Source organism: Zeugodacus cucurbitae, chromosome 5, assembly GCF_028554725.1.
Source record: "Zeugodacus cucurbitae isolate PBARC_wt_2022May chromosome 5, idZeuCucr1.2, whole genome shotgun sequence".
Taxonomy (NCBI): Eukaryota; Metazoa; Arthropoda; class Insecta; order Diptera; family Tephritidae; genus Zeugodacus; species Zeugodacus cucurbitae.
The window spans coordinates 5,919,415-5,946,483 of NC_071670.1; the positions used below are offsets into that span (position 1 = coordinate 5,919,415).

At 30.0% G+C, this 27,069-nt stretch overlaps 1 protein-coding gene and 1 long non-coding RNA gene across 3 annotated transcripts in view; one reads left to right on the forward strand and one right to left on the reverse strand.

The window, feature by feature from the left end:
* Positions 1-27,069, forward strand: part of LOC128921871 (uncharacterized) — a 125,887-nt gene that overhangs the window by 84,938 nt on the left and 13,880 nt on the right. Inside the window, exon 4 of the long non-coding RNA XR_008471188.1 lies at positions 24,894-25,282. This is a non-coding gene — a long non-coding RNA (uncharacterized LOC128921871). The remainder of the gene's footprint in view (positions 1-24,893; positions 25,283-27,069) is intronic.
* On the reverse strand, positions 1,696-23,893 carry LOC105218557 (probable citrate synthase, mitochondrial). Of its 2 annotated transcripts, none has more exons than XM_011194232.3 (5): positions 23,734-23,893; positions 23,192-23,285; positions 6,803-6,952; positions 3,336-3,695; positions 1,696-3,265 (listed from the first exon to the last, which is right to left on the reverse strand). In XM_011194232.3, exons 2-5 carry the CDS (start codon positions 23,234-23,236, stop codon positions 2,435-2,437), a joined length of 1,386 nt encoding a protein of 461 aa, XP_011192534.1. In that variant the 5' UTR covers positions 23,237-23,285; positions 23,734-23,893; the 3' UTR covers positions 1,696-2,434. The 2 variants fall into 2 exon arrangements, with proteins under 2 accessions (XP_011192534.1, XP_011192535.1); XM_011194233.3 differs by lacking the exon at positions 23,734-23,893 and adding an exon at positions 23,565-23,724.

Sequence of the window (27,069 nt, forward strand, 5' to 3'; positions counted from 1 at the left end):
TTAATAATAGTGAGAATAGTTTACAACTAAAGCTTTGTTAAACTGGTAAAAGGTAAAAGTGTTTTAAAGCGTGTATAAAGAGTGAAATTATCGTAAATCATTTAGTAAAGTGATTTAAGTGTAATATCGTAGTGCTTAGCAGTCACAACCGGCGCAATTGTTTGCTTTATGTGTTAAAAGTGGAGTCTGACCAATAATTCTGTTAATAAAAATGTTGTTATTGTGTATTAAATGTGTTTAATACCGAAAGTGTCTTACCTCGATATTGTGTGAAGTTGTGTTGAGCCTTGATTTCATATTACGGAAGCTCCAAGTAGCAGAGAACCTAATATAGAGCATGTTTATGGTGTGCTGATTGTCACACTCATCCGCTTTGCGATGAGGTACTCGTTTCTATAAGCGAGTTTCGCCACAGAAATTTATAAGCGGGTCTCACATTTATATACTACGTTTTCTGCTAATAGTTACGAAGAAAATCCTCAAAACAACAACATTATAAGTATGTACTGGCTTACCACAGTGACTCTCCGTTGCTGTGGAACTGCTGTGAACTTTACCAACTGCTTCCAGGTTAAAATAATTTTCTGTAATCGGTGAGTTTTATTATTACTATTTCCTAATAATTTTTAAGATTTTATTCGAAAAACAGTTATACAACCATAATTCGAACTTTTATAACTTGAAATTCTCCATAACTCAAACACTTGAATTGGCAACAGAAGTCAAATATCATACAAATTATCTTCGTTAACTCGGTAGTCTCTCTAACTCGGAGTTTTTTTTTTGTGGCTTATGCTGATTCGAGTTAGGGAAGTTCTACTGTGGCAATTTTAAAGAAGTTCACCAAGTTTCCACAAAACATTGAAATAGGGCAGCAAATTTTTTAGTTTATTGACTTTCCAAACTCATATAATCCTTACATTTTTCATTATTCAGCAAGGTTTTTTTTCAACATATAATTGTTGAACTATTTATTAGCACTTTAACTACTACGTGCGTTTATGCGTCTAAATAAGTACTTTGTAATATTATTGTTCAATCATTTTTTTTGTAATTTTTTAATACATGTTAAAATGCGCTTATAAATAGTTATTGTACGCTTAACAACACATTTGAGTGTGTTTTTCATTTTTTTTTTATGTTGCAATATGCCAAAAGCTTTTAAGCTCGAAATTAAAGCTTGGATAGGAGGAAGTACTTAGGTGGGTAGGGTAAGGGAAGAAGTTGATGTAAAATTACACTGTATTGGGAGGAAATTCAAAAAAATTTCAAATGAAAGAAATTCAGAAAATCAAAAATACAAAATTGATAGGGTTTAAATAATCAAATCAAAACTATTAAGTTGCTACGACTAATTGAAACCAGCGTTGATATTATTTTAAAAATGTATATATAACTTATTATGGTTGTTGCTTCATTTCATATATTCCTCATATTCATTTTGTGTTATTTCTTCCTTTAATATGCACTTTCTTTATTAAAGATGCATGTAGGTCCATTATATTATTGTTATTGCACTTTTTCTCCTTCGAGCGCAAACTCTTAATCATTAGCAATAAACTCAAAAATAATTTTCTTTTTTGTTTTAATTTTTTTTTTAATTTTTCTTTATTGTATGTAGCTTTCGCTAGCTTATACTCGAATACATTTATTTGTTTTTATTTCATTGAATTTCAACAACTCAAAAAGTAATAATGCCGTTTCACAAGATACTTGTTTTTGTATATATTTTTTTTTTTGTATACATATACATATGTATGTTATACGCGTCATAATATAGTTATATATGTATGTATGTATATAATTAATGCGTCACTTTTAATGCAGGTGAAATTTTTGGGAATTATTTTTTGTTTTTGTTTTTGTTATCATGTACTTATTTAATTAAAACAATTTATTTACTTTAAAGTAATTTAATATCATACGCCTTAGTTGAGCTGGTGCCCGAAAATGGTTGTTGCTGTTTTGTTGTTGTTAAAAGAAATCCACATTTTGCTTACATATTATTAAACTTTTTACTACTTAAGTTAAAATAAGTTTTCAAATGGGGATATTCTTAGCTGCTGTTGTTGCTAGTTGTTTCTGCTCGCATTTTGTTGTTTTTGTTTTTTTATTTATATAATAATAATTAAGTTAAAATTAAAAGCGTTTCAAGTTGTTTGCGGTGTAGTATTTTTTGTTTTTGTTTTCTTTTCCTTGCTTGCTTCTGTTCCGTTGTTTAACCAAACGCATTTGCTCTCATCATCATTTACTAATTTCGCTGTTGGCTAATTTATTTTATTTTCAAATAAAACTATTTTGCAATTTAGGTATTAGTTTTTGGTTATTTCCATATTTTACTTCCAACTCTCCGCCTCTCCATCTCCTACCTACCCAACATCTCAACTCATCCGCTTCTCCGTTTCTTCGCTTTTGAACACACTTTACTTTCCATTTACTTTTGCACCAATTTCATCAACATATCGGTCGACAAGGATTTTGGTCGCTCAATGGGCAGACCCAAGGCACGATCCCAGATCAATGAAGCCAAGACGCCGAGCGCACGCGAAACGCCGAACAATACAGTGTAGTAGTTCATTTCCTGCATGCCGTAGTATTGCAGCAAAACACCGGAGTGAGCATCTACATTGGGCCATGGGTTCTTGACCTTGCCGGTTTCAGTTAGGATTGGTGGCACGATCTTGTAGATCTTCGATACCAATTGGAAGAGATCATCGTTGGGCAGGTGTTTGAGCGCGAACTCACGTTGGCAGGTGTAGCGTGGATCGGTCTTACGGAGCACAGCATGACCATAACCGGGCACAACCTGTCCGGACTTCAAAGTCTTCCAGACGTAGTCCTTCAATTCATCCTCCGATGGATTGGCACCCAATTCCTTTTGCAATTTACGCAACCACACCAACACTTCTTGATTGGCCAAACCGTGCAATGGACCAGCCAAACCGTTCATGCCGGCAGCGAACGATAGATAGGGATCGCTCAAAGCGGAGCCAACCAAGTGCACGGTGTGTGCGGATACATTGCCACCCTCGTGATCACTGTGGATGGTCAAGTAGAGACGCATCAATTCGGTGAATTTGGGATTGTCATAGCCCAACATCTTGACGAAGTTGGCGGACCAATCCTGACTGGAATCGATCGATTTGGAGCCTTTGCCGCCACGATAGGTATTGCAGTAGATGGTTGCGGCAACAACGGGCAGCTTGGCAATCAAGTCCATGCTGTCCTCGTACACATATTCCCAGTACTTGCTCTTGTGTACACCCTTTAGAGAGTAAAAAAATAATAATTTGAATTATTTAAAATTAAGTGTAAAATAATTCGCTTAGACTTACCTCTGAGTAGGCCTTAGCGAATTTGCTGTCGTGATTCAATGCGGTGACGGCGCATGCGAATTGCGACATTGGATGCAAAGTGGTGGGCATGTTATTCAACATGGTGACAACATGTTGTGGCAGTGCAGCGCGTTCGGCCCATTCCTTGGACAATTGCTTGACTTGTCCCTTGGTTGGCACATCACCGGTCAGCAACAACCAGAAGAGACCCTCGGGCAATGGCTCTTCACCGCCATCGGCCTTGGGCAATACCTTTTGGCATTCGGGAATGGAAAGACCACGGAAACGGATACCCTCATCGGCGTCCAACACGGAGGTTTCGCAAACGAGACCCTTAATGCCACGCATACCACCATACATCTGGAAAGGGAAGAGAAAATCGTGTAAATATTGCGTTTGGGGAAAATTATGCCGAGATTTGATTTTTCTGCTCGGTCTTGAGATTATAGAGGTTTAGCGAACTGCAGTAATAATTATTAAAATTAAAAAACTATAAACTTCGAGAAATATAAGTTATAAACTAAAGAATAGTAGAAATGAAATGGTACCGTTACTTTGTTTGGATTTACTTTGTCGCAGAGTTGCATTTAAATCGATTTTAATCAGCATTTTAATCGAGCAGAGGTCGGTTAATTGAGCAATTAGCACCTGTCTGAAAATGCTATAAAGCTTTTAATTCGTATGGAAATTTTAGCTGTAAAATATCTTGGTGTTGTCTAAGAAATATTAAAATTTGAAAATTTAAAATAAAAAAATAGAAGTATTTAAATTTAAGATATATTTATGCAGTTGGGAAAAAAATAAATAAAAGTAAATAAATTGAAAAAATTTAATGTACTTTCCATACAAAAATTTGCAATTTCAAAATTTTCTCTGCATTTTGACCTTTTGACCTCCGCAAAATATGCAATCGCTACATAAAACATATATATTTACATACCTATGCATCTACATACTCTGCGCTTGTTTAGACCACACCCACGCGACTTTTTTCTATACAACAACACCAATAGCAACAGTATTGCGTGACGAATTGGCGTAACTTTTTCTCAAATGATTGCATACTTTTGCTGATTTTTTTTTGTATGAAAACAGCAAGCATTTTATTTATAGTATTTTAAAATTGTCTGCTTGTATATGCTCTATATATATATTTAAATACTATATAGTGTGTATCTAAGTGCTTTGTTATTGAAATGGCCAAATGCCAGCAATTATATAATAGATTACTGTGTAGTTGCAGTGAAATTTCGTAGCTGTTTTCTTTGTTGTGCATGCAACTGCTGTTTTTTCGATTACACAATCGTCAATTGCAAGTCAGAAGAAGATAAAAAAGATTGGAGTGTTTTCACATAGAATTTTAAGGGTCATATAGAGGGAAATATTTGTAGATTTTTTGTGTATATATGTATGTATTTTCATTTGCTGATATCGATTTTGGCAAAGATTTCCATTTCACTTTTCTCTCATTTCACAAATTTCTTGGCTCTTTACACTTTCATATCTTTTTTTTCTTAATTTTCCTTACGAATTATTGAACGAAAAATTAAATTAATATATAACAAATTATTAAATTTTAATTAAGTACATTAAAAAAAAAATATTTAATTAAAAATAAATCTTATTTTTCATTTTTGCATCGTTCAAAAAATATTTCAATAATTAAATTATATAATATTTCACTTCTTTTAACATAAAAAAGTATACACATTTGAAAAAAAAAACATAGTTAAAGCATATTTATAGACATATAAATGTTATCGCTTTATCATGAAAAGTTAGTTAGTTGCTAATTTATTACTTTTTATATTGATTGTAAATATAAACGAGTCTAGTTTATGAGCCCAATAGTCCTACTGTATCAGAAAAAAAATACTTTTGATTTATTTATCGCTATCAACAATTTTAAATAAGATAATAACGCTAGACTTCTTTCATATGAAAAATACCATAGAAATTTCTTACAGAAAAAAATAATTAAATAATAAAAATATATAAATTTTGGTGTCAGTGTGGCAAAATTAAATATTAATAACTAATTAAAGTCTGCTAATAAATAGTTTAGTATAATATATATTTAAATTGAATTTATTATTAAGTTATTTTTTTTTAAATTAATTTATATTTTTTCTAAGTTCAGTAGAAAATAATTATTTTATTTATTCAATTATTTTTCTCAATTCGGTAGAAAATTCCATCTGCTATATTTTAGATTTATTGCTTTATAATAACTTCATTTTTAAAATAATAATGATTATTTTTAACTTATATCCTTTTCGCACAGGAGCTAATTGATCTATTAACCGACCTTTTATCGATTATAGCCTTTTCACACAGGAGCTAATTGACCAAATAACCGACAGTTGCTCGATTAAAGTGCTGATTTAGATAAATTTACCATAATAAAATAAAAATCTCATTTTTCTACATTAATTTTTAATTGAATTATAATCGAGTTGAAAATGAACTCCAACTTTGTGACAAAGACCATATTTGTAATTATATATAAGTTCTTTGTCTGCGAGTTTTTGTTCACACTACACGACGGTAGTGTGGCTGCTAAAAATAGCAATCAACTGATGAAACTTACCAACTTCTTATGAAAAACAAACTTAAAAATGTATAACAGCTGCTCAATTATCGAGTAGCCGGCAGTGTGAATAGCAAAAACTGGTTTCTCAATCAAAATTTTAATTGTTCAATTAATTTGGCTGTGCGAAAAGGTTAAAGTTAAAATTTTCGTAAACAAATTTCTATGCTCAAAATTTTCAGAACTTCATAAATATTTACTCGAGGAAAATTTAAATGCATTAATTGCTAATACACTCTAATAGCTAATACACTCTAATTTAATACTAATACCCCTGCATTAATTACACTTAATTAGCAACGCAGCGCAGTTTAAGGCTGCTTCTGATTTTATTTACGCTTTCAAATATATGCTTTTAATTAGCAATTACTACGAAAATGCTTATATAAACTGCTTTATAATATAAAAATAGTTTGAACTTCAACTTGTACTTTTCCAGTGAGCTAAGTTTTTATAAAAACAACTATAATTTAATGATGCGACAATATCATTATTATTTTTTGTTGAAATACACGATTTTCATTAAAAAATTAATATAGTTTTTATTTTAATTTAATTAATTTAAATTTTAAATAATTTATTTAAGTTTTCATTTTATTTTATTTTAATTTTTATTTTTATTTTAATTAATCTAAATTTTCATTAATAAATTAAATTTTTAATTTAAATTTTCTAAATTTTCATTAATAAATTAAATTTTTAATTTAATATTTTTAATTTAATTTTATTTAAATTTAATTTTGATTTTAACTTAATTAATGTTAATTTAATTTTTTGTAATTTAAATTTAATATTAACATTTTTCTTAGCATTCTAGTATTCCTCTTTTTTCTATTTTATTTTTTGTAAAAAAAAATTGTTTATTTGTCCCACTTACCATATCAATGGTGGTTTCACCCATTTTGGTGGCACCATATTGCTTCCTGAAATTCTTTACACGCTCCTGTTCTGCTGGAATTTTAGCAGCGAGCACATCACGCAAGCTCGAATCGGCAGAGATGAAACGCACCAAAAGGCCATTCAATTTCTGCAAAAAGAAAGAAAGAATATTAAAATTAATAATTTATTTATATAAAAATATAATATAAATGTGTATATTTCAATAGAAAAATGCTTGCTAACGCTAATTCTAATTCCAATTCTAATTTGATAAAAATTGTCATTAGAAAATCGCCGTCATCAGCTCACCAACGCGCGCCTCTAATCAAAAGTTCTGTTTTTATTTTCATTTCAAGGGTCAAGCCCCACCAAGCGTATTGCGTGTGCCAAGCCACATTCACATTTACACAACTGTCGCTTGACAGCCGCGAAGCTCGTCTTGTTCAATATGTGTGTTAGCTGGCGCATTGCATTGCATTATTGGGTGGATTTGTCATTGAATTGTACCCAAGCAGCTTCGATAGCGCGCTTAAACCTTTCAATTTCAAATTTCACCACATGTTGCGACTGCCGGGCGGCCAGCCGCCGCCGTTTAAGTGAGCGTAAAGTAAACGTCTGGCGGTTGTAAATCTTTGCAAGTGATAAGCCGCCTCGGAGCTGCTTTGTGATAATATAAAATATTTAAATACAGCATGAACTTGTGCGGCGGCGCTAGATCGGGTGATTGTAGTCTACAAATATATATGAAATATTTTCACATTTCTCTATTAGAAATACCATGCATATATATGATAATTCAATGTCAACACAGTCCTACATACATACAAACATATGCGATTTGCTGATAGCTTGCTATTTAAAAAAAAGAAATGATTTAAAATCAGCATGCGTGCTGCTTGCGGCGTGCCACATACATATTTATGTCTAAAATTATTTATAAGTATGCTTGTTGGCATGTACAAAGGTCTAAGGTGTCTGCAGTACACTTAGTACTTTAAAAAGTTATATTCATTGATTTTGATTATCGTTTATGCATAGCAGTCTGCTTTATTCAATATATACACATATGACTTTATACGGTGCTTATCATCTTAAAGGTTTTTGAAGGTGATCTCCAATTTTATAAATTGTATTTAATTTGATTTATTAACTAATATATAAAATAAATAATGGTTCTAGCAATTCTTGCATTTATCGATTATCGATAACTATCACTCCAACGTAAATTAAATGATTTGTTTACATTTGAAATACCACGTAATAAAATCAGACAAATAATTTTGAAAGTGTGCAGTGAAACTATTAGTTGTGAAATATAATAAAAATCTAACTGATAAACACGCTAAAGTGAAAAAATAACTGAATGTATTAAATTGAAAGTTTAATGTGCGTAAAAGTGCTGTATAATATATTATTATACGACGACGTTTCAAAATAATATTTGTATTGAGTTATGTTTCAAATTGAGCGCTTTTATCGCATCGCATTTCCAACATTTCTACTCAAATTTTACATTTTACTTCCAACAAACACACACTTCATTGGACTTCAAACACTCGCATGCCGCCATAATGCTGATAATGTAATCGGTACAATTTCATTTAATATGCAAAATATGAATAATATATAAAACCAGAAAGCGTGCAAAAAACGCCAAGCGGTGCGAAATTTCACGAACAAATATCGACATGTCAAAATGCGAATGTGAAACCATGAGCGCGTCGATTACGTATTCCACGACGAGAGTCATCTGAGGACGCAACTTGTGCTTGCGGAAAGCTTTGGCTACAGCGATCGTAAAACGTGGAGCGTATCTCAGTGAGCGCATAATAAAATGAAAAAAATAATAATAATTTAGAGAGGAGCAAACAGTCATCCTGCTGAGCGTGGAAAGGGCAATTTGACCGTTGATGATGACAGTGTAGCGCGCCTTAATTGAAATATGCCACGCGTTAAGATGCTTGTTACTGCATAAATATGCATACAATATATTAACAAGCTTGTCAGCGCTAAATGGGTTTGTTGTCACCCGAGCCAGTGCCGCAGTGGGTCAATGAATTCGATTAACTGTTGAACTTGCGCGCATACGCGACACTGGCCGTGAATGCAATGGAAATTTACGCGATTTATGTGTTTGCAAACATTTTGTAGTTGTTGTTGTTTTTTTATTTTTATTTTTTAATATCAAGTGCGCGTTTGGAAACCGGTTTTAGTGAAGTATGCGTGTCGCGCGCACACAAAATAAAAATAATAATTCATTGTATGCAACGCTCATCAGCACGCTATCGATAGCAAGCGATATCTGTCGGAAATTCCGCTATTAATGCAATTGAAGTTTCATCTATACAAAATAAACCAGTTTGCCTTCAAGCTATAAAATAGTAGCAAATAGGAAAATGCGCGCCATTGTTGTCTATATAAACTTCGTACCTGTTTACTTACGAAAAATTAATGCATGCGAAAATACATGAACTTGAACTTCGCTTGCGGGGCCGGCTTGCGGGCGCGCGCGGAATTTGTCTGTAATTAGCGCTAAGCTTATGCCATAGCACACTAACACGCATTTTGTGGTTCGTTTTGTGTGAAAGAGATAGCATGCATGAGCGATAGTTTTTACAACCGTTAGTCTTGACTGTGTACCGTGTAGATAGGCGCCTTGAAATGTTTCTGATAAAGTTGCGACGGGCGTCATTTCAACTAGCGCCGAGTGCAACAGGCGATTAATAATTAGATTTTTTTTGCATTTCGAATGCATTAAGTAATAAAAAATATTGACAAATTGCACATGTGATTTGAATTAAAGCTGATATGTGCTTATATAAAGTGTAAAGACGAACTGAATACGTTATTTCGAATTGTAAATTAAATGCGTTATTTATTGTGAGATTTATCGATAAATAACGGTCGATACTATTTTGAATAACCGTTAGATTTTCATTTTAACTGAATAATGATTTTAAATCCGTTCTTTCGAACTGTAAATTTAATTCGCGGTTGATTCGTGAGATTTTCGATAATTTTTGAATAACCGTTAGACTTCATTTTAAATGGATAATCATTTTGAAATTCCGTTACATCGAATTGTAGATTTAAAGAGCTATACTTTGTGGAATTAATTCGGGAAATTTATCGATAAATAACGCTCGATATTTTTTTGTTTCTACTTCAAAACAGTGCATTCGTCATGAAGTTTAAATATTCTCAGACATAATTAATCTAAGCTTAAGCAAAAAACTGATCACTCAACCTAATTGGTATGTCAAATTCTGCTTGAAGTTCTTGTGATCTGCGGACTAGCGAGACTTCACACAATTCACAAAAAGTTCATGAACATTCCACAGTAGATAATACACAACGTGTTCATCTTCATTCACAACTTTTTTTCTTGTCTAGTTCACTTCCAAAGAAATATTTGATATTTTTTTACTTAGTACAAAGTACGGGTCGTATCACTAGTTCAAATCAGTTGATCACACGACACTAAAATGTCGACTAGATTAATTGATATTTCTGAACGCGTGTTGTGGCTGCTGTCAATTGATAGCAAGCTGCTAGCCCACACACTAGCAGTTGCTAAAAATAATATAAATTGTGCACAGAAAAAAATTTAAAATTTTGATTGGCATAAAACGGTACGCTGATCGCCACTGCATGTGAATGAGTGCTGCCCGAATATATGTATGTATGTACATAAATTTGCATAAAATTTAAGAAATTCCAACTCAGCCACCTAACAAGCGCTCACTTGTATCACATTGTAAAAAATCGCAAATTTCTTGCATTTCCGCAAATGTTTTGCCAGCGCATAAATCAACAGCAATAAACACCAAATCAAGTCAAGTGGTAAGCGCATTTGTAGAGTGAAAGGCATGAATGGCAGAAAAAGCACTCGCTTACACTGCAGCAGTTAAATATAAATATATTTTTTTTAATATTTTTAAATGAACTTTGCGCTTGTGATCTGCTGTCTAGCAGTAGTTGTCACATAAAAAGCATTAATGCGGATAATATTATATGATTTGATGTCAAGAAAGTGTAAAAAGAACTGAAAAACGACAAATATGGCATTCCGCTTCAGCGCGCTAGTGTAAGGTGAGCGCATTTGTCGGCGCTCAGGTAACAAAGTTTAATTAAAAGTTATTTTTTGTGTTTTGCTAAATAAGTGCTGCGCAAACAAAATCGATTTGCGTTTCGTTGATTATGAATATGTGAATACTCGTTGGATAAGGCTTACAGCATATTTTCACAAAGTTAAGAGTTACATAATTCAAGTTTGCATAATTGATGGAAATCATAAAAATTTGATTGAAAATATAAAAAAAAATTTATAAAATTATAAAAAAAATTATAAAATAAAAAAAATAATAATAAAATAAAGAAATGAATAAATTAAAAAAAAAATATAAAATTAAAAAAACAATAAATTGATGAATTTAAAAAATTATTACTTAAAAAATAGATATAATTAAAAAAAGAAGTAACAAAATTGGAAAAAATTAATAAAATTAAAATAAAAAATAATAAATAAAAAATAAATAAAAACAATTAATAAATAATAAAAAAAATTAATAAATAATAAAAAAAATTAATAAGTAATAAAAAAAATTAATAACATTAAAAAATAATTAAATTAAAAAAAAAAGAAATAAAAAAAAATGAAAATAAAACATTTGATAAATTTTAAAAATTATAATAAAATTGAAAAAGAAGTAATAAAATTAAAAAATAATAATAAAATTAATAAAAGAATAAAATTAAAGAATACATAGTAAAAAAAATTAATAAAATTAAAAAAAAAATAATATAATTAATAAAATTAAAAATAAAAATTAATAAAATAATAAAATAAAAAATAATATAATTAATAAAATTAAAAATAAAAATTAATAAAATAATAAAATAAAAAATATTGCAAAACTATAAAAGAAGATATAATATGTAAAAAAGATAATAAAATTAAAAAAATGAATTATTTTACAAACAATTTTAAATTTTTTAAGTTTTACACGAAAATTTAGTAACGGTTGTAAAATTTTAACTGCACATTATTAATAAATTCGATTCAGTGGCAATTAAAATTACGAAAATAAATTAAAAAATACGAGGAAAAACTAAAATCAAAACTTAGCGTAGGTGTTGTACTTATTGTCAGTTATTTATAAAAAAAATCTAATAATTCAGGTATATAGCTAGCTACACAGTAACTGATACTCATTGTGGTTTTGCTTTTGTTTTTTATTAGCACCGTTGAAGCGTGTAATTGACAAAACCAAAAACTAGTTTTGTGACAAAAGTGTTACATATCAATTATTTATAAACAACAAAAATAGAAATAACGCAATCATAGATTTCTAATTAGAAGAAATATATGTATTTAAAATTCGAAAAAATAGATTTCTACAAAAACAAAGAAGATTTCTACAAAAAAATGAAAAGAATTTCTAATGAAAAAAAATTATAATCAGCTTATTCGAATTAAAACTGTACACATACCGTTAACAAATAAAAATAGAGTAAAAGTTCAAATAAAAATCTTACGAGAGTTCACATTCAAAACAGCTGTTTACGAACTGGTTATCACAGCCTTAAGCGCAAATTGACAAAATACGCTGCTGGCAAAAAAAAAAAACTATTCATAATTGCTGCCAAGCAATCAACTCTACAAATACTTAACTGATTAAAGCATCATAAACTAATTTGAGCTATCAATTTCATGTGGATTATAAATTTCAATATACCATACATTCAAAATATATATATGTATTTCAAATATTTTTTATGGAGACCTTGAAAATGTGCGAATTGAATTTTCCAACGACAAACTGATAAGCGTAAAGCCACCGAAAAAAAGAAACGCAATTGTGTGGCAAATATAATTAATCATATCATGAAGTTCTGGTTAATCTTATCGGGTAGTGTCACCACTGATAGCAAGCGGAAAAAATACAACAAATGTGTATGCATAAATACAGTTGAATGCAGGGAGAAAAAAAAATACTGGAATTTTCGCTAAAATACAATAAAACGCTGTCTAACGCTTGTAGATCATTCCCATTATCAACATCATGTGATTTTGGTACGACACGACTGCTACTTTTGCGTATTTCATTTATATTTGCATTGGTGGCAGTCACAAACACGAGTGTTAACTGATAAATCAGGTGAATGTGGCATATATATTTATAGTTTTGTAGGTGGGTCTAACTAGATAAATACTCATACTGTGGGTGGTGTTTATGTATAAACATACCCCTTTTTTGTTATTTGGTTGTCATTTTTTTTTGGTGATAGGTGAAAATTGGTTTTTATTTGCTAATAAATGCGGTACTCATATCAGATCAGCCCACTGCAGGTGGGCTACAAGTAGTTAGCATGCATATAAATTTACCTACATACAGGTATATAAAGGGTTTTTCGAAAGGGGCGCTACAAAAGTATACCTATAGACGCTATATTTTTTCTCGCTCTTTTGACATTTCTCTTTAGTAAGATTTGCCATTTCATCATGGAAAGATATACGATCCAACAACGAGTCAAAATTATTAAAATTTACTACCGAAATTCGGAGTCAGTGGCCTCAACTTGTTAGAGTGCTACGCCCAATTTATGGTCGTCAAAATCGAACTGTCAGTTTAATAGTTGAGCGTCTAGTGGAACAAATTTGAATTCACAGGTACAGTTTACATTGTACCTTGCAAAGTGAGACAAAGAAGTGCCCGTAGTATCCAAGACCCAAATCAGCCTCTCACACGTCGTTGTCCAAGCGTTGGGCAGCTCTTTTACGTCGTTGTGGCGATTTTTTCGAAAAGATCTTGGCCTACACTCTTACAAGTTCAAATTTAAGCAAATAATTGAAGCCGCTTGACCACCAGAAGCGTCGTAGCTTCGTGAATTGGGCTGAGCAACAACTTGAAAATTATCTGGATTTTCATCTAAAAATCATCTTCAGCAATGAGGCTCATTACTGGCCGAATGGCCTCGTCAATAAGCAAAATACGCATTATTGGTTAGGCAACAACCCACACATACTCCATAAGTCACCATTGTATCCCGTAAATTACGGTTTGGTGCAGTATATGGATCGGCGGGTCATTGGGCCGTACTTCTTCCGTGGTGATCAAGACCGGCACGTTACTGTTTATGGGAATCGCTACTACTAAATGATAACCGACTTTTTTTGGTCCGAATTGGATGGTATGGACTTGGACAAAATATGATTCCAACAGAATGGCGCCACAAGCCACACAGCGAATGTCACAATCGATTTATTGAAAACCAAGTTTGGTCAACATGTTATCTCACGAAATGCCACAGTCAATTGTCCGCCTCGCCGTTAGACTAGTTCCTGTGCGAAATCTATGTCGCAGAGTTGCATTTAATTTTCAATTCGATTAGAATTCAATTAAAAATTAATGTAGATTTTTATTTTGTATGGTAAATCGATCTTAATCAGCGTTTTAATCGAGCTGAGGCTGAGGCTGAGTTAATTGATCAATTAGCTCCTGTGTGAAAAGGGTATTACATTAGACAATTCTATTAGTGCAATTATCAGCCATTTAAAATACGCATTTATGCACTTAATTTTTCTAGACAACGAAGTCGTAAAAATTAATTAAATGATCTTTCAAGCAATTTATGCATACAACTGTAGCTTAAGCCATTTATGCGTCTCAGTACACATACTTTTCTGCGGCATTATGCAATGCATATAAATAAAATGTTGAAATGAAAAAATGTTGTGGCTGGTTATCTACAAGTTGGTATTGTGGCTACAACTTTTCCGTATATATTAATTAAAAAATAAATATGACACATAAACAAATGTGCAGTAAGCACCACGTATGACTAATAAATAATAATAAACGCTGTCATTTTTGTATAAATAATAAAATTCAACAAAAGTAAACAAAACCAAATGCATGTAAACATGGACTCTATCAACTTGTTATAAACTTAAGCGCCCACTAAGTGCCGGCCTTAAGTCGCCTAGATTGACTGCATTAACTAAATTTACCTAACCAGCTGACCAACTGTCAGATATATAAACAAATGCTTAGCGTAGCTTAAGGGCTGTAAAGTAAAAATTGCATATTGACGTCATTGAAAAGTTGACAGCAAGTTGCGCTGCACGCGCTAAAATATTTTATCTTATCGTCGATTTTTATTTAATTTAATTTTATTTAATTTAATTTTTTATGTTCACAATGACAGTGTCATTTGACAGCTGCTAAGCGCGTTGTGTGCGACAGCTGTGCACGAGTGTCAGTTGCTTAATTTGTTGTTGCATGTTTTTTGTAAATTGCTTTTTGCAATACTTGAGAATTGAAAAAAATATATATGTATGTAGTACTAAATTGGCGGAAACTTAGAAGTTTTTAAGTTAAGTCAGCATGCAACTGTAAATTATATGCATGAGAATGTATAATATAATTGTCATTAGCTCATTGTCTATCTTCATTAACTGTTTGCACTCAAGTACCGTAAATTAGTTAATATGTCATGCGTGACGTTATAATTGTCATTTATCAATTACTAACTTGAGAGCGCAGGCTGCGTTAGGCAGGTGAATAAGTTAAGTGATACACGAAGTAATTTAGAAAATAATATAAAGGCACATAATGCAAATGCACAAGTAAAATAGAAGAAAAAGTAAATTTAAATAAAAAATAAATTAATTTAAAAAAATTTATTTAAAAAATATATTAATAAAAAGAAATAAATTAAAAAATAATAAATTTAAAAAATAATAAATTAAAAAAATAAAATACATAAAAAATAAAATTATTAAAATAACTAATTAAAAAAAAATAAAAAAAAAATTAAAAAAAAATAAATAAAAAATAATTCAAAAAATTAATTTAAAAAAATAAATAAATAATAATTTAAATAAATAAAAAGATTAATTTCAAAAAATTAAGTAAAAAATAATAAAATTATTTTAATTAAAAAATAAATCAATTTAAAAAGTAATAAATTTAAAAAAAAATAATAAAAATAATTTAAAAAAAATTAAGAAAAATTAATAATAATAAATAATAAAATAATAATAAGTTAAAAAATTATAAATTAAAAAATAATAAATAAATTTAAAAAAAATAATAATAAAAAAAATCATTTTTAAAATATAACTAAAATCTCCCCTTCAAAAACAAACAAACGCCATCTAACGCCCGCGGCATCACATGATGAAAAGTGGCTGCAGCGTGTGTATTATCCAAATAAACTTTGCGATTTTCCTCCTGCAATGCCCTACAATGCGTCAGCAAAATTAATAACAACATGCACAATTTATAGAATTAAAATTTTTTAACAAAAAAAAAAAATAAAGAATTTGAAAATCTTGAGAATAAATTGAAGAATGAAATTTTTCGCACTGCCACAATTTGTTTTCAATTTGTACGTCATGTTTACGTAACAGCCATGTTGCGGCTGTGCTAGATATTTCAGCTAGTTGTTGTTTTTATTTCTCGTATAGCTGTACTTTGCGAAAAATCGATAAATCACTGAAATTGCAACGAAATTTTCAAGAGAGCGCAAAGCAAATTTTAGAGGGTTGTTTTTAAATGGGCTCAATTTTTGTGTGTGTTTTTGTAAATAAATTACCGGCGAAATGCATTTTCAATGTAATTTTTGTTTGTATATAAAAGTTGTTACTTAATAATGTTCAATTTTCGAATATTTATTTTCGAAAATTTTTATTTTTATTTGCACAAATTTGCGCCAAACAAAATTTTGTTTTTAATTTTCTTTGTATTTCAATTTGAATTTTTCGCATAATGGATATACATATATATATTTTTGTTTTAATTTTGCATTTTCAATAAAATAAATGAAAAATTCTGACCAGCTCCAATTACTTAAAATATATTTTTTTCTATTTTTGAAATTTTTTTTAATTATTTCATTGAATAATAAAATCAAAATTTTATAATAAATAAGTAATTAAAATATTTTCTTCTATTTTTAAATTTTTTTTGCAATTATTTCATTAACTATTTTTTTTATATTTCTGTTTTAACTTTGCATTTTTAGTAAAAAATTATAATTTTTTGCACCACCACCAAATACTTAAATTTTATTTAATTTTTTTTGTAATTATTTCATTTATTAAAAATTAAAATTTTTAAAATAAATTTTTTTTTAATTTTCTTACTTCAAATAATTTTTTCTCTAATTTTAAAATTTTTTTGAAATTATTTCATTGAATAAAAATTAAAATTTTAAAATATTTTTTTTTTTAAGTTTATTTTAAATTTTTAATTCATTAAATTCATGCTTGATTAAATACTTTTAATTAAAAATCTCAGCACTTTCTATTGAAATAACAGTTGAATGAACTTCACACACAAAATTTTGTACAAATCTCTTTATAGAAAACCGGTTTTATCAGTCGTGTCAGTGCACGCTGCACATACATATATTGCATATATTAGAATATATTTTATAATAAATGACATTATAATTACAAATGAGCTCATTAAAATGCAATAAATAAAGGCAAAGAGAATGTCAAAAAGTTGCAAATCAGTTAAACATAAGCAACATTCTACATTTCCGGCTGCAACTTGCAGTGCAAGTACTTAATGTAATGACTTTTTGCAAATTCTTTCAAAGGTGCATACATATGTATGTATGTTTGTATGTTTGTGGAAATATAAAATATTACACGCGCCAGTTGATTTTAATCTACACTTTTTTCGCTGTCACTTTAATAGAATAATTGACATTGCGCGTTTTAACTCGTAAATCATTCCATACAAACTGGTTTTTGTGCATAAAATTATGAAAATGTTAGTAAAAAGTCTGTGAATATTTTTTATGCATTAAACTAATAGAAATGCATTAGATTTATAAAAATAATTGTAATTTGAAAGAAAAATATTAGTTTTTGTCAGCTGTTGAATTTGTTATGTTGACATTATCGAAAATCGATAACAACGATTACATAATTTCTGCATTAATTAATGAATAGTTGAAAGTCAAAAATTAAAAAAGAATTTGTTTGCATTTAATTGAAGTGCTTTCAGCTAGCTGGAAGTAATATTTTGTTTAAAAATTATTTTTGCATAAACATTGCTTTGCATAACAATCGAAAATCAACTGAAATTATTTCTTTTAATAAAAATAAATAAAAACCACACACTTGTGCTTGCATTTACGCATTTGGCAGCAGCCCAAAATGTGTTGTTGTTGCTGTTATATATTTTAATTTAAGTTATAAATATATTTTTGGTATAATTTTTGGGCTCTTCTGCCTGCGCATTTCAAGGCTACATTTGAATGTTTTATTGAACTCCAGAATAATAAACATATTTTTTGTGTTTTTTGGGGAAATTTTGCAAAAAAAATACATTTACATGCAATAGCAATCATTTTGCAGTAAATATGTATGTAAATAAACACTTCCCGCTGTAAGCAATAAATTTGCGAAGGTTAAGCAGTTGTTTTTTTTATATTTTATTGTAAGCAATAACTTTTTATACGAGTGAGCACTCCGTTTTTTATCGCAACACAAATTGTCAGTTTCAACATACAAACGTCTCTAACGTATTTACACAAGTGCAATTGCATACGTATTTAAACATTTCGAAAATTATTTACTTTTGCAATAATAAATGTCAGTGCAAATATGCGACTAATTATCGACTTGTAGCGAGGTGAAATGCGAGTTCATATGCGGTTTCGAAGTGATAAATAACGAAATGCAATTGTGGGAATAACGTAAGTGGTGGAAATCACCGGAATTAGTGAGTGCAAATATAAGCAACTGCTTTTGGTTTACTGAAGAAAACAAAGATATGTGCTAGAATTTATTATTTTTTTTTATTTACCATTTTTTATTATTGTTATTTATTTTATTTTTTTCTATATTTTTTTTTTTTAATAATGCTTATTTTTATTTTTTTTTTTAATTTATTATTTTTTATTTTTATTATTTATTTTTTTTTAAATTATTAGTTTTTATTTTTTAATTTTTGTATCCTTCTTATTTTATTTTTTAATTATTATTTACATTCTTTTTTAATTAATTATTATTTTTTTTAATATTTTTTTATTTATTTCTTTTTTTATTAATATTTTTAATTTTTTGTAAATATAATTTTTTTTTATTATTTACCATTTTTTATTTTATTATTTTAAAATTATTTTTTTTGTTATTATTATTTTTATTTCTAATTTTTTTTACTATTTCTTATTTTTTATTATTATTATTTAATTAATTTTTATTTATTTTTTATTATCTTTATTATTTTACAACACTCAAACGTTAGTGCTATCAATGCAAACGTCATAAAATAATAAGAAAACAAACATAGTCATAACGTGCTTACTCTTAATTTCATGGCGTATAATGAGTTTACGCCCACAAAGGAGCGAGTAAGGTCACGCGTTGTACGAAAATAGCATGCCAAACGCGTAAAAACTAAAAAAGTACACGAAAAATGCGAACCAAAAAATCGAAGAAACGTAAATAAGAGCATTGCGCTCACGCTTGTGTCGGATGCATAAGTTGCGAGTTTGAGTTGCGTACCAAAAGGACGAGCCTCCAGTATATGCTACGCACTTTGTTGGTAATTTAAAGAGCGGAGCATGAGTAGAAAATTTGGTTGAAGCACGTGTATAGAGTTTAACGACTTTGTGCGCTATAGGATTTCGTTGCATGGCGGCGAATGAGCAATAATAGCAAGCAATGAACTTTTAGTTGGTACCAAAAATTGTGAAAAAACTAAATTGTTGATTAAAGGGAATAAAATCAAAAAAATAAAATCACGAAAAATATTTTTATTTAACATTTATTTATTTACATTGTATGTAAATTGACACTGTAAACTCTTTGCAAAAATTGCAGCTCTAAACAGTGTATAAGCAGTTATGCAATTTATCGATAAATGACAAAATGAAGAAAACAAAAATATTTTAATTTGAATTATAATTCAAGAGGCCAAAATTTGCTTGTGTTATGCGATATTTTTCAATATTTATTAATTAAAATAATATTGCAACAAAAACCTACGTCATTACACTTAAGCAAAGGAAGCTAGCTATCTGTTCAGCTAGATAAGAGTGCATATAATTTAAAGATACAAAAACTACGCAGTCATACAGTCATACAAAGTACAAAACAAAACAAAAATATTGTTTTACTTCCAATTAGCAACAAAACAATACAAAAATATGTATCTACAGATATTTCTTTCAAAAATTAGCACAAGTATTAGAAATTGCGCACGAGCCAATGACCAAACAGTGAGTGCTTTTGGCGAAAAAAAAAAATCGCACGTAGTACTCTCAACGTCAGTTACGTAACAAACGACAAAACGCTAAATATACATATACTCAATGGAAAAAAATTCGCTATACACACACCTTTCTAATATATGTATAATCTTATCATCACTTTACGCTATTCATAAACGAGCGCAATGAGCTGGGCAGTTTTCAAGCAGCGCGGTGTATTGGGGAAGGGCGCGGCCGTAAAGTTAAATTAGCCGTGTGATAAGAAAAAAAACGTTACAAGTGTTAGCGTAAAAGTGGGTGGCGTGGCAACATTTAGCAAACGGTAAACTATAATTATGTTAACAAAATTTTACAAATGTGTGGCTAATTGTTGTTTAAATATATAATTTAAAATTAATTACAATTTTATTGATTTTTTTGGAACCAAAAAAGTAAATAGCTTCCAATTATTTTGACTAAATATAGTCGACTACTCTTTTTTATCGATAACTATTCTTTAATATAATCACCAATAAACTGAATTAAAATTAATTTAATAGCAAATACAATTTTTTGTCGACAACAATTGTTTTTGCATAATATAATGCTGATTTTTTCATACACCAGTAGCAGCAATATTATGTAATGTTAAGAAAATTTCTTTCGAAGCCATTGGGTCGCTGCTCACGACCAGCACAAGCACAAGTTGGCCAGACAGCCAACAATGACGAGCGCGCTCTTGTAGTTTTTTTTTTTGTGTTTTTGTTTGTTTTTCTATATACTATATTTATTATTTTATACACTTTTGTGGTGCGCTCGGCTTAATCACGAGTTCGCAATGTGTATATTGTAGTATCGGATTTTCACTAATATGCAGCACTTGTCATTTCATTTGTTGTTGTATGCAATAAATAATATTTTCCCACGAATTTTTGTTTCTTTTGCTTTTCATTATTGTTTTGCAATGTTTTTTTTTGTTTTATTTTTGTTGCACTTGTAAAAATAATAAGCGAGAGAGAGAGCATTGTAGTAGTTACGTTCAAAAGCGGAAGTACTATCCGACAGCGCGCACTACAATTGTATGTGTGTTGCTGTAAATTGGCTGGGAGAGCGCACAAATGAGCGCCAATATGAGTGCGTACGAGCAGAGTAGCGTTTTTTTGCAAATTTCAGTTATGAAATTTTTTGTGTGTGTATTTTGGTTAAAAGTTATTAATTGAAATTCTTGAAAATGCATTGGAATGAAAGAAAGAATGCATAAAATAATAGAAAATAATAAAAAAATAGTGAGAGTTGTTGTTATAAAGTGCGCGCAGCGAGCGTGAATGATTCGATTAGTGTGCGCGCTGTTTCCGTTTACACCAATAGCAGCGGCAGCGACTGCGACAGCGGTAGTAACAGCGTTTTGTACTTGTATTTTACGTGGGAAAATAGCGCTTAAGACGCCGCAAGAGTGAAAAATCAAAAATGCAAGAAAGTAATTTATTTGTTTTAACAACAACAATTGTATTGATTGTGTGCTTTTGCCATGCAGCAATGCTATTCTTATATGTGCGATGCTGACGCAGGCGTCGGCGTTGTCGCTTAGTATAATATTCTGGGGTGGAAATTGACTGCTGAGCATAAATATTATTTAATAACAAGAAAGTTATAATAATAATCCAAATCAAAATCAAGTTTAATAACAAAATAAATAACAAAAAATAGTACAATAATAATAAATAAAAATTTAATAACAAATAAATAAAATATTTCGTTATTAAAAAAAAGTTTAAATATGTATTAAAACGTAAATTTAATAAAAAAAATAAAATATTTATTTTATTAAAAATAATATAGACGAAATTATAAAAAATTAAATTAAAATAAGAAAAATAATTAAAAACTTATAGATATAAAGAAAATTAAAAATAATAATATTGAGAAAAATAATCATAAAAAATTCAAGATATATATGTATATGTTAATAAAAATAATCGAAAATTAAAAAATTATTAAATGAAATTTAAAAAATATTAAAAGTAAGAAATATTAAGAAAAATAATCATAAAAAATTAAAAAAAAAAATATTTTATTAAAATTAATAGCTATAAAGCTAATAAAAAAAATATTATATTAAATTAAAACTTGTTAAAAAATAAATAAAAATAGTAAATATTGAGAAAAATGATTATAAAATATACTCAAAAAACAACAAATAAATAGTGAAATCCACTGCAAAATGCTTCGTCATAGGTCTTGTGACTCTCAAGACTCTAAATTTTATGCCATTTTTGACATTAATTAATAAAAAATGACAAATGCTACAGTTATTTATAAAATAACACTCTAAATGACAAAATGCTACAGTTATTTATGCAACAATTTCGCTTTACTCGCTAATACTACATACTTTATTAATTTATTTTTTGCGTTTTTTTCTACTTTCTACACACATAAAAAAATGTTCGAGAACGCAAAGCGCGCTATGCCAACATTATGCTTAACGCGCTGCCAGCAACTTGCCTACTAGAGCCTTACGTCATGTGGCCATGCTCATCAGCGCTCCACAAGCTCATAGATTTTTTTACAAATCATAGAAAATTTTCAATTTGAAATAAAATGAAAATATTTACATTTTTGAAACGCTTATGTAAAGCGTATTTGCTAGCTATTAGCTTTGTTTGTCTGTCTGTCCGTCTTTTAGTCTACTGCTGCTGCTGCTTCTTCAGCTATGAAAATTTTCTTTACAACGTGTTATGCAAATTTCGCTGCTTACCGCGTGTATTAATTTTCTTTCACTACTTGCATTACATTATTACAAGTGACAAATGCTGCTTGAATGCATTTATTTTTTTCCTTTTTTCCTTACACAGGTACTAAGTGTAGCATTACATTAAAGTCAAGCAGTCACGTACACACGCACAGCCACATACAAATTATTGTAGTTTGCCTACATTTTACGTCCATGTGCTATTTAGCAGCTAGGTACTTAGTGAATTTGCTTTTAACGCAGCCGGCGTTGACGTTGACGTTGCTGTGTTTGTCTGTTTGCTGCGGCGCTTTTGACTACACTTTATTTTAATCTCTTTTTTAAATAATAAAATTTTTATAATTCTTACTGAAATTTAAGCATTTTTCTTTAATTACACACATATTTATTATAACATTAATTGTATTTGTTACTCACCTGCGCTTCGGGCAGCTTACGCGTTGAAATACGATAAATCGACATTTTCGACGTACAATTGAAATGTGTCAGCAGCGGCGTGTAAATCTTAACTCTTTTTTGTTAGAAAAGGGGAGGAAAAAGTAAAACAGAAAATCAGTAAAAGAAAATCCTTGCAAACTGAATCTAAGACTAACAACAACAACAACAACAAAAGTGCTATAGCAGAAATTTTGCTCAAATGCTTATTAATCAAACTCAAAAATTATATAAAACCAAGAAAAAAAAAGAATTGATTATGCCGCACACGCGCTTATATTCACAAAATTTCCAATCTCTTTTTTTGTACTTATTTGCTTGTATTTTATATATTTTTTTATAACACAATTCTTACAAAATGTGTGTGCGCTCTCGCTATTAGCAGTATGTATGTATGTATTTTGTAGGTATGTATGTATGAAAGCGGATTTTGCACTGCCACTCGACCGCACACAGCACAAGCACAAGGAATCGCACTTGATGAGTTTACCAAACAGACTGACTGATTGACTAGCTAAACTTACTGCCTAGTGTGTTGGTACTGTTCGGATCCGGAGCGATCACACGGTTCGACCAAACGTCAACTGACTAGGAAAAAGAACAAACTGCTGGCTATGGCTACAGCAAATTTCACTGATACCGCGCTCGCTACGCTGGCTAATGTCACGCTAATGTGTGTAGGTAGGTAAGTGGGTGTGCAGGGGTGTGCGAGTGAGAGGGAATCGATACATTTCAGAATGACAAGTAGCGGCGGTGTTGCCACGTTAGTGTTATGGTGGCTTTTGGCGATGAAGTGGCAGCACGTGTGTGCGCGTTGGAGGAATTTCCGATATGTTGCGTTGTCGATAAGGCAGTGCTGCTGAAGTGATACAAGAAAATTATTTATTTTAGACAATTGAAGTAAATTTCCAATAAAAATATTTAAAAAAATAAAAAAAAATATATTTAAAAAAAATAGTAAAACAAATATTTTAAAAGCATAATAAAACATATTTTTTAAAGAATTATAAATTATGTTCGCTTCCCAAATTACTGCGTTTGACAAATATTACATACTTTTAGGCTAATAGCAGTGCGTCTTAACCGCTTTGGTTTATACAGAGTGATAAGTGTGACATAAAAATAGTAACAAATTATTAATGAAATTTAAATTATAAAAAATTATTAATAAAATTTGAATTATAAAAATAAAAACAATTAAAAAATAAATTAATTATAACATTATAAATTATAATATTTATAAAATATTAAAAAAATGTATTTTAAATGAATTATTCTTTTTTTTTTATTTGAATTCTAAAAATTATTAATAAAATTAGCGTTATAAAAACAATAACAAAAATAAAAAAATTACATATAGTTGAAAAAAAATTTTAAAAAATAAATTAATTATTATATTTATAATATATTAAAAAATAATTATTTTGCTATTTTAAATAGATTTTTTTTCCAGAATTATGTAAAAAAAACTTGCTTTTAATTAAAAAAGAAAAACTTAAGAAATAAATTAACAATACTATTATATTTTAATATTTATAAAATATTTTAAAAAATTTATTTTTAAGTATTTTAAATGACTTTTTACTTTTAAATTTGATTTTTTTTACAAAATAAATTTCACATTTCTTCTTTATTTCAAATGAAAATGTCCGCTTAATTATAAAAATGCCTTATTCAATTACAGGGTGACTCATCTGATAATAAACCACGGACTAGCCACCTGAACGAGCATCATACTTGTGTTGGAGTTTGGAGCTTAAAGCTCATGATACAGCCAGAAATGTTTTATGGATCTGAGCTTTTTTTGTTTTTGTTGCTTACATTGTAGTGCTTCTGAGGTGGCAGTTCTTCCGTTAATTTGTTGCTGTTTCGAGTTACTTCCTCGATAATGGCATCATAAAATGCAGGACACGGATGTTTTGGAGCAATCATCAAGTCTACAATGCACTGGAGAGAATAAACTCATATCAGCTGGTCCATAGCATTCTAGAACGGCGATTATGACAGCCAAGAATCAACTTTTTAAAGCTCAATACTTTGAAAGATGGTTTTCAACGATTTTTTTTTTAACTGGTAAGTTCACTTAAATTTATTTTACCATATGACTAAGTCTATATATGTATACCACCATTTAGATTGGCTCCCATACAATATAAGCCTTGAGTTCTTGATACGTAGATTATTTCTATACTATAAAATTATCTGGCAGACAATTTAAAGAGGTATCTCATACTGTACGGTTCCACTGAGCTCCCCTGTCATAAGATTTGAGAAGGGTTAATCTATTCTCTATGAGAGTAATAATTAGTAATACTAACCTACCTTGAGATTTTTATAGACCACACTTAAAACAACGTGATCTCTGACCAGCTCGGACAACCATAAGCTCAAATTTGTTGTATAATCGCTATTGTTTGCGGAACTCTGTGATTTTCAGAAGACAATTTCGATACTATTTCATACTTATCCAGAAGTTGGTTTTGGAAAGTCATCCATTATGTACAAAACACCGACGTGACCTTTGCATGTTCCGAGATCTTTAAATAGCTTATAATCTCCTGTTCCACTGAGCTTCGCTGTCATTTCCTGTAATATTTGAGAAAGGTTAATAGATTCTCTATGATGATAGTAACACTTGCTCGAGATGCGGTTTTTATAGACCTCACTAAAAACAACGTGACCTTTGAGCAGCTCGGACAACCATTAGCTCAGTTTGGTTATATAATGATTGATATTGACTCGGAACTCAATGATTCCCAAACGATTCCTCTTTCTCTACATTATAGCGGTATGATATTTTCAGTACTATTTCGTTCATCTCACAACGGGACTGTTGACCAGCTCGGAAAACCATCATCTCAACGAATATATGTGAAGTAAACGATGTTGATTGCTGTACTCTGTGAGCCCTAGACGATTCATCTTTCTCTGCATGCTCGCAGTCTGACATTTTTAGTGCTATTTCGTTCATCTCACAACAGGACCTTTGACGAGCTCGGACAACCATCGGCTAAGATTGGTAATATAATCGATATTGATTGCGGATCTTTGTGATTCTCAAACGATTCCTCTTTCTCTGCATGCCCGCAGTCTGTGTAGTTGCAGTACAATTTCACTTATCCAGAATTTGGTTTTCAAAAGTCATCCATTTTGTTTTTTTACAATAAGAATATACAAAAACTATTATGACCTTCACATGACCCGAGGTATTTGGATGCTTACTACATTTGCTTTGGCTTTCGTGTTTCCACAGCTGCCTTATCGAATTTGCATTAAAATAGAAAATTCCAAGTTGGATTTGTATATAATCCACTTCCTTTGGACAGATGGTGAGATATTAGAATCTAGAAAAGCAACATCAGCTAAAATTACCAAATGAATCTCACGAAATTAGCAGCTGCTTGGGAAGCTGTCTGTGAAGATCCGCTACAATTGTCCAGCAGCTGACCGCACAGCTTCCTTTAATCAGTGACCACCGAAGCCAGCAAATTTGGACCAGTTTTGTAAGAATACAATTAAATGTCTCAAAAGTCCAGCGAGCTTGTGAAGATCACACACAAAAGCTTAGAATTAGTGGATATCTTATTCTTCCCAGCCTTCATAAACCGACCTGTTTCGCAACTATGGCTACTTCCACCGCGTGGTCACTCCACTTTCGTCTGTTAGTGGACAGTCCGTATCGCTGACTCGGCATAGACACGCAGATTTTCTATTATCTTTTGTCAAAAAACAACTATGCTAATACCGTTTTGCTGTCTTACTTGCTCGGCAAACATCTTAGCATGCTTTCGCGTTAGGATAATGTTACAATTGTGGTCGAAACTACTTCTCCCCTATGAGCTATGATGATCAACCCATAG

Coding starts and splice junctions, on each gene's coding strand:
- LOC105218557 (XM_011194232.3), bottom strand. CDS start 23,236: ATGTCGATTTATCGTATTTCAACGCGTAAGCTGCCCGAAGCGCAG. Junction 6,953..23,191: donor GTAAGCTGCCCGAAGCGCAG/GTGAGTAACAAA, acceptor TTCTTTTTGCAG/AAATTGAATGGCCTTTTGGT. Junction 3,266..3,335: donor TCGCTAAGGCCTACTCAGAG/GTAAGTCTAAGC, acceptor TACTCTCTAAAG/GGTGTACACAAGAGCAAGTA.